The sequence below is a fragment of the Chiloscyllium plagiosum genome, chromosome 22 (assembly GCF_004010195.1).
Source record: "Chiloscyllium plagiosum isolate BGI_BamShark_2017 chromosome 22, ASM401019v2, whole genome shotgun sequence".
Classification (NCBI taxonomy): domain Eukaryota; kingdom Metazoa; phylum Chordata; class Chondrichthyes; order Orectolobiformes; family Hemiscylliidae; genus Chiloscyllium; species Chiloscyllium plagiosum.
Genome location: NC_057731.1, coordinates 31,562,954 through 31,580,204, shown reverse-complemented (window position 1 = coordinate 31,580,204; position 17,251 = coordinate 31,562,954). Strand labels below are relative to the sequence as shown.

Here is a 17,251-nt window from a genome sequence, read left to right as displayed (position 1 = left end):
TTGTTTACAGACGTTTTGTCACCATACTAGGTAATATAATCACTGAGCCTCTGGTGAAGCACTGGTGTTAGTGACCAGCTTTCTATTTGTATGTTTAGTTTCCTTGGGTTGGTGATGTAATTTCCCATGGTGTCATTTCACCAACCCAAGGAAACCTAAACACAAATAGAAACACCAGTACTTCACTGGAGGCTCACTAATGATCCAGTATATAGTTAAACCAGCTGCATACAAAAGCATTCCATACACTCTTTAATCAAAACTCAGATGTCCATCGCTGGTAGGACCTCCTTGGAAGTTGCTCAGGCAAATATGACACCTCAGAATCCTGATTTGAAGCATCAGCATTTACTTTCAGTGGCACCATACCAAATGCCATTACTGAGCCAAAGGTTGTTTATAAGCAATCTCATGAGAGCTCGAAAGTGCCCTCCATAACTTAAGCAGATAAGGCCTGGAATTCCAAAGGAGAGGGAGGGGGACTAAATCTGCAGAAAATGAAGTGGAATCACATTCAACTAAAATTCCTCCCAGTTTCAAATCCAGTCTTAAGTTTTAGGATGACAGTTTAAAGTCTGGGGAGCGAGCTGGCAAGCGAACAGAAAGTTCTGGATTCAAGGAGACTTTGCCAAGAGATTCTCTTCCAGAGAATGTTGTTATTTGATTAAGAACAGGAGTATTTCCACATCTAATAACATTGTTTAATCAGCATGATAAATAAGTCACCACCCACTTGTCTATTTGTGGGGAATTACTTCTGAATTTCTCTACTCAAGTTACTCCACGGTTTGTGCGAAGATTTGTAGCTCGGGTGCTCGTTGTTGTGGTTCTGTTCGCCGAGCTGGAAGTTTTTGTTGCAAACGTTTTCCCCTTCAAGGGTTTCCTTTTTACCCTGTGCTAAGTTATACTTCTGATCTTCACTGAGATATACATATTGTTATCCACGTGAGTATTACTCTGTCCCTCATGAACTGAAATTGATTCTGGAAGCCAAAATGTGTTTTATGGAACAATTCATAATCATCAGCCTCTTCAGCTGCTAACCTTGCTGTTTTAAATTTCTGCTTTTCCACGGGAGTTTGCACTACTTCAGGCAATGAATCTTTGAATTCCTCCTAAATAATCATCTCTCTAAGTGCATCATACATTTACTTAAAGTTCTTGTCCATTTATCAAAATTACTTTCTTTGACCCTTTCAAACTGAATATAGGGTTGAACAGGGTCACTCCTAAGATTCCTGAAATGTTGTCTATAGGCTACTGGCACAAGCTCATATGCACTTTCTTCACATCCTCATACTCCCCAGATACTTCCTCTGATATTGTTGTAGATACCTCACTCGCTCTACCTACAAGTTTCGTTTGGCCACTGCAATTGTTTAGCCACATTTTCAAATGAAATGAAAAAAAATTCCATATTGTACTCATCCAATTTAGGCAAGGCGTGAATATACTTAAAAAGTATCTCACCAGGCTTTTGACTACCATGGGTTTGCTAATCTTCACGCTGTTCCAAACTAAGCTTACTTCCAGCCTTCATCTCCATCTTTTCCCTCTGACTTTCCACTCTCAGTGCCCATCTCTTAAGTTCAAACTCTCTTTCTTTTTGTTTCTCTCCTGCCAAAACCATTCTTTTTTTCTCTTTCCTGGATAAAACCAATTCGTTCTCTTTGTTTCTCTTTTAATTTTAGTCGTAACGCAAACTGCTTCATTTTTGCTTCTAGCTCAAGCTGCTTTATTTGTGATTGACGTTTAGTCATTTCTACAGACCCCAATGGAGTTTCCAGCAAATTGGACTGCTGAGCTACTGCTGCAATCATCTCATCTTGCCTCACATTAGGAGGTAACTTCAACTCCACCTTGTCTACGAAATCCCGCAGCTTGGACTTACGTGCATTTTTTACAACTCCCAAGGTCGATTCTCCGAACTCCAATACACTCTTTGTGACTGCAAGAGGTATTGTTTTCTGAAGTTCTGTTTACCCACCAAATCAACACACTAAAAAAAGAGATTCTAAAACCTGCTGTCTAAATTCCGTAAAGGCCCCTAAATTTGATATGGACCACGCCCGACCCCTCAAAACATTTTTAAGCAGGTAGTCCAGACAGAACTTTGGTATTTGTTGAAGATTAGTGTATAGTGGATATTCCAGGATTGAGTCAGCTGGTCAGACCGTCGAGTTTTATACAAAAAGACTTTATTTACCAAATTACGGAATGAAGCACATGAAACTGAAAATTGAATATCCAACTAACTTACATTATCCAACCAAGAGGCTATCCTGACTTTAAGATGTTGTTCCAAAATACTTGCAAGAATTACAATAAACAAATATTTTAATCAAAAAAAGGAAATCTGATTCAAAAAAGCTTACAGATGATGAGGTCGGAAGAGAAGGAGGGGGAGAGCGTCCAATTTCAACAGTGACCCTAACTCAGCTAACCCCCACCTGAATCCATCTGTCCAGCTAGAGAGCTGACTACATCCTCTTGATTATACAAGTTTTTATTTAAAGACTTGAAAGCGTTCTGCCTGAGGCATTACCAGTTAGGTATAAACAAAATAACCCAAATGAACCTTTGAAAACTCAGACACATTGGAAACTTGGGTCATTTAGAACCTCACTGAAGAAGAAAATTCAAGGATAACATGACCTTGTTAAAGGGCCAGCTTTGTTACAACATATGCCATATTTGACTTTGGACTGAATTCAAACAATGTAAGTCTTTCTGCTTGAAGCCAGTAAAGGGTGTTAAGGTGTTTGTGAGTTTTTATTTTAAAAAGGTGCTGAAGCACATTGAGTGTTGAAGATACAAAATTGCCTCAATAGGTCAATGAAGGGAATGCCCAGGCAAATCCACATTTCCTGTGTATTGGAATGCAAATGTATCCATTGTAAATATATTGGCTAGTGTCTGTTCTAGTCGAGGAGCGATCAGCACGGTAACAACATCTAGATTGTTGTTGTGGTTCTGTTCGCCGAGTTGTAAGTTTTTGTTGCAAACGTTTCGTCCCCTGGTTAGGCGACATCATCAGTGCTTGGGAGCCTCCTGCGAAGCGCTTCTTTGTTGTTTCCTCCGGTGTTTATAGTGGTCTGTCCCTGCCGCTTCCGGTTGTCAGTTTCAGCTGTCCGCTGTAGTGGCCGGTATATTGGGTCCAGGTCTATGTGTTTGTTGATGGAGTTTGTGGATGAATGCCATGCCTCTAGGAGTTCCCTGGCTGTTCTCTGTCTGGCTTGCCCTATGATAGTAGTGTTGTCCCAGTCGAATTTCATGTTGCTTGTTGTCTGCGTGTGTGGCTACTAAGGATAGCTGTTCGTGTCGTTTCGTGGCTAGTTGATGTTCATGTATGCGGATTGTTAGCTGTCTTCCTGTTTGTCCTATATAGTGTTTTGTGCAGTCCTTGCATGGTATTTTGTACACTACATTTGTTTTGCTCATGTTGGGTATCGGGTCCTTCGTCCAGAACGTGAGCAAGACGAATGTAGTGTACAAAATGCCATGCAAGGACTGCACAAAACACTATATAGGACAAACAGGAAGACAGCTAACAATCCGCATACATGAACATCAACTAGCCCCGAAACGACACGACCAGCTATCCTTAGTAGCCACACACGCAGACAACAAGCAAAATGAATTCGACTGGGACAACACTACTATCATAGGGCAAGCCAGAGAACAGCCAGGGAATTCCTAGAGGCATGGCATTCATCCACAAACTCCATCAACAAACACATCGACCTGGACCCAATATACCAACCACTACAGCGGACAGCTGAAACTGACAACCGGAAGCGGCAGGGACAGACCACTATAAACACCGGAGGAAACATCAAAGAAGCGCTTCGCAGGAGGCTCCTAAGCACTGATGATGTCGCCTAGCCAGGGGACAAAACGTTTGCAACAAAAACTTCCAGCTCGGCGAACAGAACCACAACAAGTTACTCCACTTCAGAAAAAAAGTGTTAGGGATTAAAATTTTATGAAAATATTTCAATTAAATGTGGAGGAGAGCTCTTTACAACTGCTTTGAAGGAGATATACCTTTATTGATCACTCCACTGTTAGCACAGTTTATTACATTTTTCAAAGCTTAATCTTTTCCTATTGGAAATTTGGGACGTACATATTTGAACCATTATGAATGACAGGTTTTCACTGAATATTAGATAGCCAATCCCTACTAGAAATGCTACATGTTTGAGATCAAAATTGAACAAATTAAAACAAAACATTTTAGGCTGGAACAAGAGATTACATATGTTAAAGGAAAAGTAGACTCATTATTTCGAAATCAGTGTCCTAAAACCGGGAAAATTGGATCCATAATGAAACATCATTCACTGTAATGGAAAAGAGAGTAAAGAATATGCACCACATAAAACACAATGAAGGTGTAATGTTCAATAAGTCAGATGCAGAGTTCTTAACTGGAGACATTTTAAAGATGGTACTTCCACACTTATGGAATAAGCACAAGCTAAAGAAAAACAAGTTGACTAAACACATGACATGAGAGGCCAATATGCATGAAATAAGAAAAACTATGAATCTGTCGGAAGGTAGATGGAAGGAACTCACTGGGCAGAACACAAGATCTACAATAAACAAACAATTGAAGAATGTCAGGCAGCATGGTGGCTTAGTGGTTAGCACTGCTGCCTCACAGTGGCAGAGACCTGGGTTCAATTCAATTGAGAGAAAACAGACATTTCAGGTCCAGTGACCCTCCTTCAGGATATTAAAGACAGAAGCAAAGTATTAATTTATCAAATTAGAAGATGAAGATGGTGACGGTTGAAAATAAGAGTTGAGCAACTGAGCAGTATAGCAATAGTTAAAGAGGTGCTAAAAAGGTTGGGGGCACTCCAAGTGGAGAAGTCACCAGGCCGAGATGAGGTGCATTCCTAGATTGCTGAGGGGCAAGGGAGTAAATTGTAGAGCCATTGACAGAAATTTTTGATGTCTCTGAACACAGCAGAAATTGCTGTGGAAATTGGACTGGAAGACTGCAAATATGATGTCATTGTTGAAGGGGCAAAGATTAATCTACAAACTTGTCATCTTAACATTAATAGTGAGGAAACTGATAGAGGCTGTAATATAGGATAAGAAATATACACAAAAGTAAATTAATATCAGACAGTTAACATGGCTTTATCAGAGCAGATCATGTCTGACAAATTTAGTTGAGCCTTTTGACAAGATGACAGGCAATGGATGAAGATAGTGAAGTGGATGTTGTATATTTGGACTTTCAGAAAGCAGGTGTGTCACATGGCAGGTTGTTTAGCAAATTAGCAATGTTTGGAATTGTTGAACCCTTCATTGCATGGATCATAAGGTAGCTAAAAGATAACAGGTAGGGACTGATGGGGATTTCTTGGACTGAAGGCAAATGGAGTGCTGTTCCCCAAAGATGGTTTTGGGATCTTTCTTTTTCTCATTTATATAAACATTTTGGAGATGGGTGTCGAGGGCAAAATCTCTACATTTGTAGACAGAACTCAGCTAGGGAATATAGTAAATTGTGAGGATGATGCTGAGCGACTTCAGAGGGTCATTGACAGGTTGGGCAAATGGGCAGACACCAGACAGATGCATTTCAATGCAGAGAAATTAGGTTACGCACTTTGGTAGAAGAAACATTGAGACCGTATAGGCTCAAATGGTACAACTTTGAAGGAGGTACATAAGGAGAAGGACCAGAGAGTTCAAGTGCATAATTCTCTGAAGGTGGTCAGGCAACATGAAACAATGTTAAGACAGCTGATGTGATCCTTGGGATCTGGAGGCGGAGTCCAAAATCAAGGGAGCGAATTGCACTAACTGATGATGCTTCACTTAAAACAGAATAGAAATAGGTATGGTAAATGAAGCACAGAAGATAATACCAAAATTAGCATTACTGGTATGAATACTTTCAGTCATAAAGCAGCTTTGCAGAGACAGATTGAACCTATTTAATGAAGTGACGTCCTCATTAAAGGGAGGATATTTCAAAATTTCTTTCAAGATATGATAGTAAAATAAGGTATTGAACCTACTTATAAATTTTATATCAACATTAACCAGGACGTATTGTGGGACCAAAGTAATCCTTAGTCTTTGTTTTAGGAACAGGATCTCATTTGAAAGCCCCATTTTAAAAAAATGTAAATTTCCGATAGAATAACTTTTTCAGTTTGCAGTCAAGTGCACGCATTCCACCAAAGTCGCAAAATACAAAATGGCTCGTGTGACAGTATTTTCACTGACAGAAGTAAAATTTTTCTGATGCCCCAAAATCAAATCTACCATTTAATGAAGTTAAACTTTGCTCAATACAAAAGTACCGTTTTATGTTTTGTTTATATAATCCTTGCATTAAAAATTGTACTTAAGGAGCTGGCTTAACAAACTACATGACTTGCAATTATTATCAAAATACTGATTTCTTAGTTAATACCTCAGAACTAAGATGCCTGGAGACTCCACTCTGCAAAAGTTCTCGGTCATTTACATAAAGCAAGAAAGCAATTAATCCTTGCATAGTTTAATGGGTGGCTGCTTGCAACATTGTGGTCTCAAAGATGACCAGTAGGTTGGCTATTGTTTCTCTGGCTAGGGTTTTGTCAATCGAAGTGAACAGTGCCGTCACGTCGAATGATATCATGGTTTCTTCTTTTGTCTATGTGTATGGGTGGCTGCTTGCAACATTGTGGTCTCAAAGATGACACGCCAGTTATTCTTAGCTCTTATAGGGAAATGGCTGGAATTCATAATTAAGGATTGGTAACTGAACACCTTGAAAGTCTTCAGCTGATTAGAAAAAAACCCAACAGATTTGCAAAGGATAGTTTGTGCTGAGTAAATCTGATGGAAGCTCTTTTAAAGAACTAAAGTGAACAGGGAATGCCCATGAATGTCATTCATATTGACTCCCAGAAGGCATGTTATACAATCTTTTTGAATTAAAACCCTTGAAATTAAAGGCAAATGATCACTTGGTTAGGAAATTGACCAAAAAACGGGGGAAGGAATAATGAATAGGTATGAGAATTGGCAGACCTGACTGCTAGTGCCCCACAAAAATCTGCAATAAAAATAAATGCTGGAAATATTCAATGTGAAGGAGGATCAATGGAGAGAAAAACAGAAATGCTAGAAATATTCAATGGAGAGAGAAAAACAGTTAGCATTTCACGTCTATGTCTCATGATCACAACTTAAAAACTCAACTCAGTTCCTTGCTCCACAGATCCTGCAAGACCCACAGTGTAAATTTGAATATAAAAGGACAGTAGCCATGTTGCAGCGATCTAAAACTCTAGTTCGATCACAGCAGAGTACTGCAGGCAAATCTGCTTAGGAAGGCTATATTGGCTTTGGAGCATTGTTTTATTCGAATGATATTTGGACTCAAAAGGTTGAGCCATATGGTAAACCTGACTGTATTATCTGGAATTTAGATGCTTAAAGGGTGATTTCAAAGTTTTCCATTTAAGAACAAATATAGTTTCTCCCAATCTATCCTATTTCTTTAGTTGGCGAGTCTAGGACTAGGGCCTTTAGTCTAAAACTACAGCCAGACCTTTCAGGAGTGCAATTCAGAAAAAGAAGTTCTTTGCTCAAAGGGTACTGGAGGTTTATAATTCCCCATGTATCTCTGTGGGAGAAAAGGTATTGATTTGACTTTCATTGTAAGCAGAACAATCCCTGAAATGTCTTCCAAATGCTGGCCTACTGAAAGTTCATTTGTAGTTGGTTATTTTTAGTGTAAGGTTAGCATGAAGAATCAAATCTGAGCAGCCGAAGAATTTTCTTTCGGCTAACGGTGATTATCAAGAATGTTTGATCTGTTATTCTTTCTGACAAAGAAAAAGATTTGCATCCACACTGAATCATCTTTGCAAATAACAGCTGATGGCAAATAAATTATTTTTAAAGCTGGTATTGATACACTTAACCAAAAGCATACAGAGATATGAAGCAAAGATGGGAATATGGGTTATGATAGCAATGATATCACTGAATGGCAAAACAGGTTCCAATTCCAACGTTTCTATGGCATAGCCAATCTCACCAATGTATGCAGAACATTGAACACTCAAGTCTCAACTAATTCAAGGGACAGCTTTATTCAGGGTTGAAGATTCCACATTCAAATAACCAGACAGCAATTTCAGGGTTTCATCAGAGCCTGACTTATGGGTCACATTAAAGTTTCCCACTTTTCTGGTGCAAGCCTGCCAGAATTGCAATAGTGGACAAGTACTGCCAATTTGCAGCCACTATTGACATTATTACTGTTACCAAACTGTGCCAAAAATATATTTGAGCAAACAGATTTCCTAATTAAGTATGCTTGAGGAGGAACTTGCATTTTTGTAATACTTCAGCACGTGTTGGAAGTGCTTCTTAGGCAATGCATTGTCTTTGTAGTCATTACTTTCATTTATATAATGGAGCACCTCACGCAATGACAAATGCTCTGTAAACCTGCTTTGAGTAATGTTGCATGACGGAAATGTAGGCTCTTTCAGGCCCTGCCAAAATGGGCACAGGCTGATCATCTTACTTCGAAGCCAACAGCTTTAACAGTTCATTCTGTCCTTAAGATGCAGAGAGAAGCTGCACCCCCCACCAAGTTTAAGCTGGGCTGGGCAAGATGGGCTGATTTCAATTAGCTGTTACATTGCCCTTGGTAAAGACACCTGTAGTATTTTCAAACAAATAGGAGACTCCTTGGATATGTCTTTGACATTCACCTACATTTAAAAGAATGAAGCCTATATTTCTTGTATTTGAAAGAATGCTAAGCTCAAATTTATTGTTAGAGGAGTTAAAATTCCTTTCAAAAGATGGATTCATAAAGCTAGGCAAGGCTATTCATAGTCATGCTATGAGTCACAATATTCTGGTACTGTGTAGATGGCTCAAGCTAAAAACTCGTCATATGTTCTTTATTGAATCAGAAAGAAATCATAGTTATATTCAAATATAAATAATTTGAGTTTTAGCTAGGGTTTCTATTGTAACTTTACATCATGTTAAAATTGGAAAATCATGAATTACTATTTAAATTCCAAGCTTTATTAAAATCTAAGGAGAAAACATTCTCAGTGATGCAAACATAATTCAAAATTTTTCAAGAAATACAGCAATCAAATCAAAGTCAAGATATTCCACATTTAACCACAAGATGTCGCTGTTTTCTTTTGCCATGGACCAACTAAATGTGCACGATGCACCCTTTCTACTTCAACCTATGACTCGGTGCATCTTTGTTCTTTACTTTGACTTCTTTGCACTTGATTTACTCAGCTTACTAGAAGTAACAAAAATTTTAGCAATGCTCAACCAATGATGCAAGTTTCTGAAGCTAAGCCAGAAGACAACACAACAAAAATTAAATGTGAGATGAAAAATTGTAAAATAATCTATTAGGCGGCCTCTCCCAAAAGATCATGGTCAATTTACATCATTAAGGATATAAAAGGACACGTCACGTAGAAATCTAAATAGCTGAATTTGGGTAAAATTAAAGTTTGTATGCAGAGGACAATTGCTGTGCACATTTCTTCAAATAGTATATTTATGCAATAGCTGAAGAACCTACAATCAATTAAGGCACAAATGAAAGGTACACTCACCTTTGTTTTACTCCAATATCAGCAAGCTTCTTCATTCTTAGCAAGTTGAGGGACCCAGCAATATCATTAACTCAACTGAGTTAAATCCATGCAGCTGAAACCACTACTTTCACATGAATGGTCTTTAACCCTAAATGCGGTAATCCTACTTGGAGGCACATCCTACGACAAGCAAAGAATCTCCAAATCTTCAACGGAGGTAGCAGTGTAACCCATGCCATTGAAGTACACTACCTTAGTCCTAGAGCTATACAGCACAAAAACAGACCCTTCAGTCCAACTCATCCACACTAACTAGATATTCGAAACCAATCTAGTCCCATTTGCCAGCATTTACCCATATCCCTCTAAACCCTTCCTATTCATATACCCATCCGATGCCTTTGAAGTGTTATAATTGTACCTGTCTCCAACGCTTCCTGTTGTTGTTTGTTCCATACACGTGTAACCATTTGTGGAAAAGTTGCCCTTTAGGTCTCAGACTTTTATTTTGCTAAGAGCTTTTACAAAATAAAAGCCTCAAGAGACTTCCCGTCAGCTGGTTAAGTATTTAGAAAGTTAAGCTTTTAGGGAAGATTTCAGTGGCAGCATCTCAAGTAAAAGGAGCAATTCTGTGAAATTCAGCGTAGGCACTTGTGTCCTCACAGAACTGGCAAACATTCAAATTTAGACACGTGTAGCCCTAATGTTGCTGAGTTCACAAAGTCATGGCCATAGTTACTCTAAAAGGTTGCATGATTACAAGCTTATCCTGGCTTAAATTTCATGTATACCTGGAAATCCATTACCTTCACTACAGAAATAAACTAAAAACTACTAAAAACCTAAGAGACAAATTTGCTACAGATGTAGATTTACTTTCAGGGTCTTAAGTAATACTCCCTTACAAAACCTGGCACTTAGGACATGTATATTTGTTCATTTGTGGGATGTGGGTGTCACTGTCAGCCAGCATTTATTTCCCATCCCTAGATGTCCTCAAGAAGGTGGCTGTGAGCTGATATTATTCATATATTGTGAAGTCTACTTTAATTGTGCTTTATGATAAAAATAATTTAGGTTAGAGTCATATAGCATGGAAACAAACCGTTCAGTCCAACTCGTCCATACCAACCAGATACAATAGACTAATACAATTTTACACATCCAGTTTCCTTACTATGGTTTAACACTAGTTTTGCAATGAAATTCTGTTAAATGTTGATTCTAAAATCCTGTTTTACTCATCCTAATTTATTGAGCATAGAATTCTCAGGCTCCATTTATCAAAAATAAGTGCCTGCATATTGACTAAAAATAGTTTAAAAACCACCAAGAAGCCAGCAAATTCATTGTTATATTAGATTTGTACACCCTCAGAAGTTCACACTGCTTGTAGGAATCTGCTGTTGTGCAACATGGGTCAACTTTGGTTTACTGCAGTAGACAATGCCAAGCAGACAGTAAATAACTTGCAATGTTATGCACATTTACTGAGAGACTCCTTGAATATTTCTATAATTAAACTTCTTAGCCTACCATTGTGCTTTAATGATTGACAGTGTGCATGCACACTGCAAGGTCTTAAATTTTCTAAATGATATGCATTTGCCCCACACTGAAGGCTAGTACAGCTAAATTTGTCAAATAGCACATGCGTAGCACAGAATATACAGTATATAGATGGTACTACTTACTCTTCATTCTGATTTCGTAGGAAATCATAGAAGATTGCACCAATTCATTTAGACCTAAAGCAATAGTTTACTGAAGCTGTAGGGCCTGCATTAAAGATTGGAAACAATCACTATGTGAAGGTCATCATTCTCTAGGTAACGTAGAAAAAACCCAAGCAATCAATTTAGGACGGAGAAGTTTCCTGTAGGTGGAGTCCTAATACCATAAGGCTGACACATCTGCTAAAGATTTAATACTCTGCAAATCAAGACAATAACGAATGGAAGTTGATTTTGCAAAGAAACTTTCTAAATATCTCCATCTGAAATCTAATCGACAAATATGAAACAAGCTTTTTAAATCTGTGTCTTGCTTTCTTCCTTGGAGAATGCACCCAAACATTCACTTAACTGCCCAATAATCAGTCACTTGCTTGCCACGTATTTGTCTCTTATGAAGAAGGCAAAAACCTCAGGGGGAAAAAGTTAAATACTCCACAAGCATTCTGATTCTGAAAACAGGCTGTCAGAACACTCAAGGTTTTTAATTCTTGTACAGATTTATACAATAATAGAAAATATTGCTTCTTTAGCAATTTATGTCCCAAATAATAATTGATTGAAACAAGTATGGGAAAGGCCTTTGAAATAGGAAGAGTTTATGTGCACTAAGAGTGCTTAATGGTGGAGCACATTCAAACATCTGGTTGAGAAAGGCAACAACAATATAAAAATCACCACATGGTTCTTTATTGTCTTAGATGAACAAACATCATTCAGGACAAGCCATACATAACCGTCAAAAATAATTTAAACATTTTTATAGAATTATATAAAAAGTTGAGCAAAGATAAATAAAAGCTTCTGTTAGCAGACTAATACACATTTTTCCAACTCAACAAATTGTAAATTTTCAGTTCACCAGTAGTTAAATACCGTCCACCACGATAGTGTAAATGAAAATCAAGACTTTCACCCAATCCATATATTTGCAAATATTTTCAATAAACAGCAGTAGCACATGCAATTTCAGAAGCGGTACCTGTGCCAATAAGCTTAGCAAATTTACAGTTACAAAAATAAAATATTGAACTAAATATATCAAGATTTTATAGGAGCGACAGGTAAGTTTTCCCACAGGTTTTTCAAATATTTCTAGTCAAACAATGTTTCCTCGTGGGGGAAAAAACAAAGAGTTGGGTAAGAAATCACATCTATATTTTTCAACTGAATTAATCCTTTTAGTGGGAAAAAAAAGTAGGGTTTAAAGCTACTAATTTTTTCAACGTCACAGTGAAAACACAGGAGAAAGCAACTTTAGTGTATTCAATAGGTAATGTCAGAAGCACACCCGTTCTCAGTTTTAAAAAAATGTCATCTGTGAAATTCTAATTGTGCTACAAGCTTTGATAACTGACAAAAACTGTTATAAGCAGTTGAGACTTGTATTCAGCAACACAATCTGCAACTGACGATTAACAGAAAATAATTTTTACAGGTATAGTCAAAACTACACTGATTGATAAATCAAGCCAAAGCTTTACATTAAATGCATTTTATTCTGGCAAAACAAACTTAGACAAGCAAACTCAAAACAAAGGCATATTTGAATAAAAAACCAAGACAAAAAAGACAAAATAAAGCTGCATTTGAAACTATCCATGTCAGTACTTTGTTTTTCCTCAAGTGTCATAGCATCACAGTTATCAAAACAATTAAGCCAACTCTTTGAACTCGGTAAAATCTAAATGTATAGAGATCCTCCACTATCAATTTCTCTTTAGACAAATCTTTTAAACAATTTAATTCTATTACATACTTTGTTTAAAAACTATAGTAACTAAATTGTGGCCAATTTATAGTATTAAAATTATTAAATCTACCATTATTTATCAAAATACACTAGAAAGTTATTTGATTGATTGAAAGAAACATTGCAGGATAAGGTCCAACAATGTCATATTTTCAAGAGCAACATTAAAAAGTACCCTCACAAATTATCATTTTAAAGTTACAATTACACAACCTTCCACCGGGTTTGCCCCTTCCCAGCAAGTTCCAAGCTAGATTCCTAAAAAATATTTCTTAGCTCAGCCTTGGCATCCATGACACTCCCTCCTCACAGGAAGCGGTGGTAATGAAAAGGAAATTATAAAACCACCACATTTCAGCACCCAAGCCTCAACACATCGCAACAATGGTGACCCCAAATTCTTGACAAAGTATCTTTACATAAGTGCATTGGGATAAGTCATTGGAGAATCATGCAAAGGATTCAGCTGTGCTATTTAAAAAAAAGGACATTACGTCAATTAATTCCTGAACAGACTGCTCATTAATATTAGGCACAAAAACAAAATGACTGGTAAGAAACAGATGATAATTCAGGAAAAATTATACAAAGCTAATTTTCTATACAGAATAATGAAAATTAATGCCAATTTTTAAAAAGTATGAATATGGATACAGTATTTGTGAAATAAATATTTTAAGCCAAATTTTTTTAGTAAGTATATCCTATAAGGTACAAACTGCAGAAATACTAAAGGTTTAGTAAGTCTGAAAACTTTAGATTTCTATTCATACTAATAAAATAGGATTAAGCAGATGCAATATTTTTCATTTTGGCAAATAACATGGCATTTCGTTATGGACTCAACTTTTGCATAATGGTCTTCTCTACATTCATATTCAGACCAAGAGTCCTTTCAAGACTTTACAACTATTTAAGTTTCACTTCAAAGCTTTCACCAGTTTAAGTTATATGTTCTCATGGTTGCGGGGGGGGCAGAGGGAAAAAGAGAGAGAGAGGGAGGGAGAGAGGTGGGAGAGAGAAAGAAATCTTATGCACAAATGAGCTGAAATATATTTGGTAGATTGAATACTGCATCTGCATATTTATCCTGTGTACATAATTATGTATCTTAAAAAACCTCAAGACTTCATGTTTAAATTATATGCAGTGTCAGTATCAAAAGCCTCCAGTAACTTCTGCAGTTCACAATTCGTGAAATATATATTGCACAGGAAACCACTAAAAGATCCATAATATTCTAATAGTTTAAACTTGAATTATATTAAAACAATTACATTTACGACTTCCTCCAGGAACTGAGAATTCATAAGGTCCAAAGCTCAAGAAATTAAAAATGTAACATTGTACAATACAGATCAAATATTGATACATAAACAACTTGTACCCAGAGATTAAAGACAGGCACTTTAAGCAGTATGGGATTTTGGTGCATTAAGACGCATACAGGCCACAAGATAAGGATCATACACAGTACAACCTGAAGCTGTCAATGCTGAGCAAAGCAAAGTCTAATCTTTTCACAAGGAAAACCCTCATTTTTCTTATAGTATAAAAGACTAACCTGTACATTTAGTGACAAGGTGCAATATCTTTGGAACCACAACGGTACACCACACTGTTCTTTAGGCACAAACAAAGTTTTTTTTTTAAACAAAAATAGAGTAGGCAGATAACTGAATACGAGATCGATCCAGATCCATAAATGCCACAGCATGGAATCTGCTGGAGAGGTCAGCAGATGCATTTCACTATGCAGACTAATGAGGTGAATTTAGAAGCAAAGTTTTGAATGAGAGAATAAGATAATCCTCTTCCTGACTGATCTACTCCCATTTGAGGTCTCAAACAAACGATTTGGATGACAGCACTTTTACCTTCAACATCTACTTTTAAATGTCACTGACAGGAAGACTGACATCATCCAGATCCAGTGGAGCAGGAAAACTCTCTGGCATGCCATTTTTACCTTGAAGGACTGAATCTTCCTTTGTCATTTTGGCAGCTGGTTTTCGGGTAGAGACAATCGGGATCTTGTGCTGCCCTGGCTGAGCCATGGTAGAAGACTTGTGAAGTCCTCGCTTCTCCTCGTTATGTTGGGGATTGTGGTCTGCACTGTGGCTGGCGGAGGCAATGAGGGGATTATAGGCGGCTGGTGTTTTTGAGGATGATGAGACAGTACTGGATTCTGCTGTGGAATTGTCAGAAGGCTCCTGTAAAGAGGATTGTTGGTCAGACACACAAGGTCATTAGTGGCATGTCAGTATTTCAGAGTCAGATTTTACTCTCTGTAAAACAAAAGCAGAAAAAACCACAAAGCAAAGCATCAGCAAAGACGTTAAGCATATATGCTGTAAAAAGGAGAAGCAAAGCATTTTGCCCAGCAAGAGAGGGCCAGTGCCTGTAACATAAGTGCAAGAATAAGCTAGATGGTACACAAAGCTGTATGTGCCAAAATAAACTTATTGATAGACTGTAGAAAGCCAAGATCCCCAAAGTTTTTGAAAGGAGTTACTAATTTTGTAAAATTAGTGGAATATCATGCAATCCGCGCCTTTCACCTGACCTGTCAAACTGGTTTAGAGGTTTCTCAAAGTATGTGTAAAATGTAACTAAATCAAAAATACACATCATGTAGCTTATTTTGTCACACTAACTGTTTTAATTATCACTAATAATTACTTTTAAATTTTGTTTGCCAGGTATCCAAGGAGAGGCATGTCATTGAATTTAATTTGGAGGAAGGAGGGAGGGGGAAGGGGGAGGATGCCCCTCCCATCCCCAATTGTGAACGCTTGTACTTATGAATGCAATCCCACACAGGGATGTATTAATAAATTTTAAAGATCTGATGCATTAACATTTCCTCATACTTAAACAGCTCCTTTATATTGCTGGAAAAGCGCAGGTCAGGCAGCATCCAAGGAGCAGGAGAATCGACGTTTCGGGCATAAGCCCTTCTTCAGGAATAAGGAGGGCGTGCCAAGCAGGCTAAGATAAAAGGTAGGGAGGAGGGACTTGGGAGAGGGGCGTTGGGAATGTGATAAGTGGAAGGAGGTTAAGGTGAGGGTGATAGGCCTGAGAGGGGATGGGGCAGAGAGGTCGGGAAGAAGATTGCAGGTCAAGAAGGCGGTGCTGAGTCCGAGGGTTGGGACTGAGATAAGGTAGGGGGAGGGGAAATGAGGAAGCTGGAGAAATCTACATTCATCTCTTGTGGTTGGAGGGCTCCTAGGCACATCCCTTGTGGTTGGAGGGTTCCTAGGCGACCTCTCCGCCCCACGCCCTCTCCGGCCTATCACCCTCACCTTAACCTCCTTCCACCTATCGCATTCCCAATGCCCCTTCCCCCTACCTTTTATCTGAGCCTGCTTGGCACACCCTCCTTATTCCTGAAAAAGGGCTTATGCCCGAAACGTCGATTCTCCTGCTCCTTGGACGCTGCCTGACCTGCTGCACTTTTCCAGCAACATATTTTTCGGCTCTGATCTCCAGCATCTGCAGTCCTCACTTTCTCCTAGCTACTTTATATTGTCCTACACTGTCTTCTGACTGCATACAAATTGACTTGCGAATGGACATAAGAACACAGCCTGTTTGTTTGATTAAATCTTCAAAAAAAAAAGTCATTCAGGCTTCTGTAGCTGATGAGGGGAAAAAATGAATTGACACACAAAAATAATAGGCCACCACTCACCACAAGAGTGAAACTAACAGGGCTCACTTTTAGACTCACCCAGGTATGCTTTGTTCTTTTAAAATTTATTTTTAAACTGCAAGTGGCTGCAGGTGCAAGTCAAGTAAAAGTGGGAATTTGGGTCCCAAGTCAACAGGACAAGAAATGTATCAACTAGTTAGACTGTGCAAGTTCATTCTTTCATGTTTTTAAATAAAGTAATTTATTTGCAATATTAGTGGAAAGAAAAACATTTACTTTTACCACATATTAGTATTGATTGTGAAATTGATAATACAAGGACTGGGAAGGAAGAATGGCTACATTCAATGGCAAACCAGGAACTAGGAGAGAAATTTGGAGAAAGTGGGGAAATAAAACAATGAAAAAGTTTTTAAAAATTTAAGTTGTTGAAATTTCCAGCATCAAATCATAAGACATTTCGAACAGTTCATTTTCTGTGTCATTGAGT

General features: G+C 38.0%; 1 protein-coding gene across 4 annotated transcripts in view; it reads right to left on the bottom strand.

Moving 5' to 3' along the window:
• Nucleotides 1-12,021: 12,021 nt before the first annotated feature.
• Nucleotides 12,022-17,251, bottom strand: part of plekha1b (pleckstrin homology domain containing, family A (phosphoinositide binding specific) member 1b) — an 83,876-nt gene continuing 78,646 nt past the window's right edge. For 2 of the 4 annotated variants that reach the window (XM_043712675.1, XM_043712676.1), the window contains exon 13: nt 15,008-15,319. In XM_043712675.1, the coding sequence (XP_043568610.1) occupies nt 15,100-15,319 (220 nt within the window). In that variant the 3' untranslated portion in view covers nt 15,008-15,099. Of the gene's footprint in view, nt 15,395-17,251 lie in introns of all 4 variants that reach the window. The other 2 variants (XM_043712674.1, XM_043712677.1) reach the window with 2 other exon arrangements.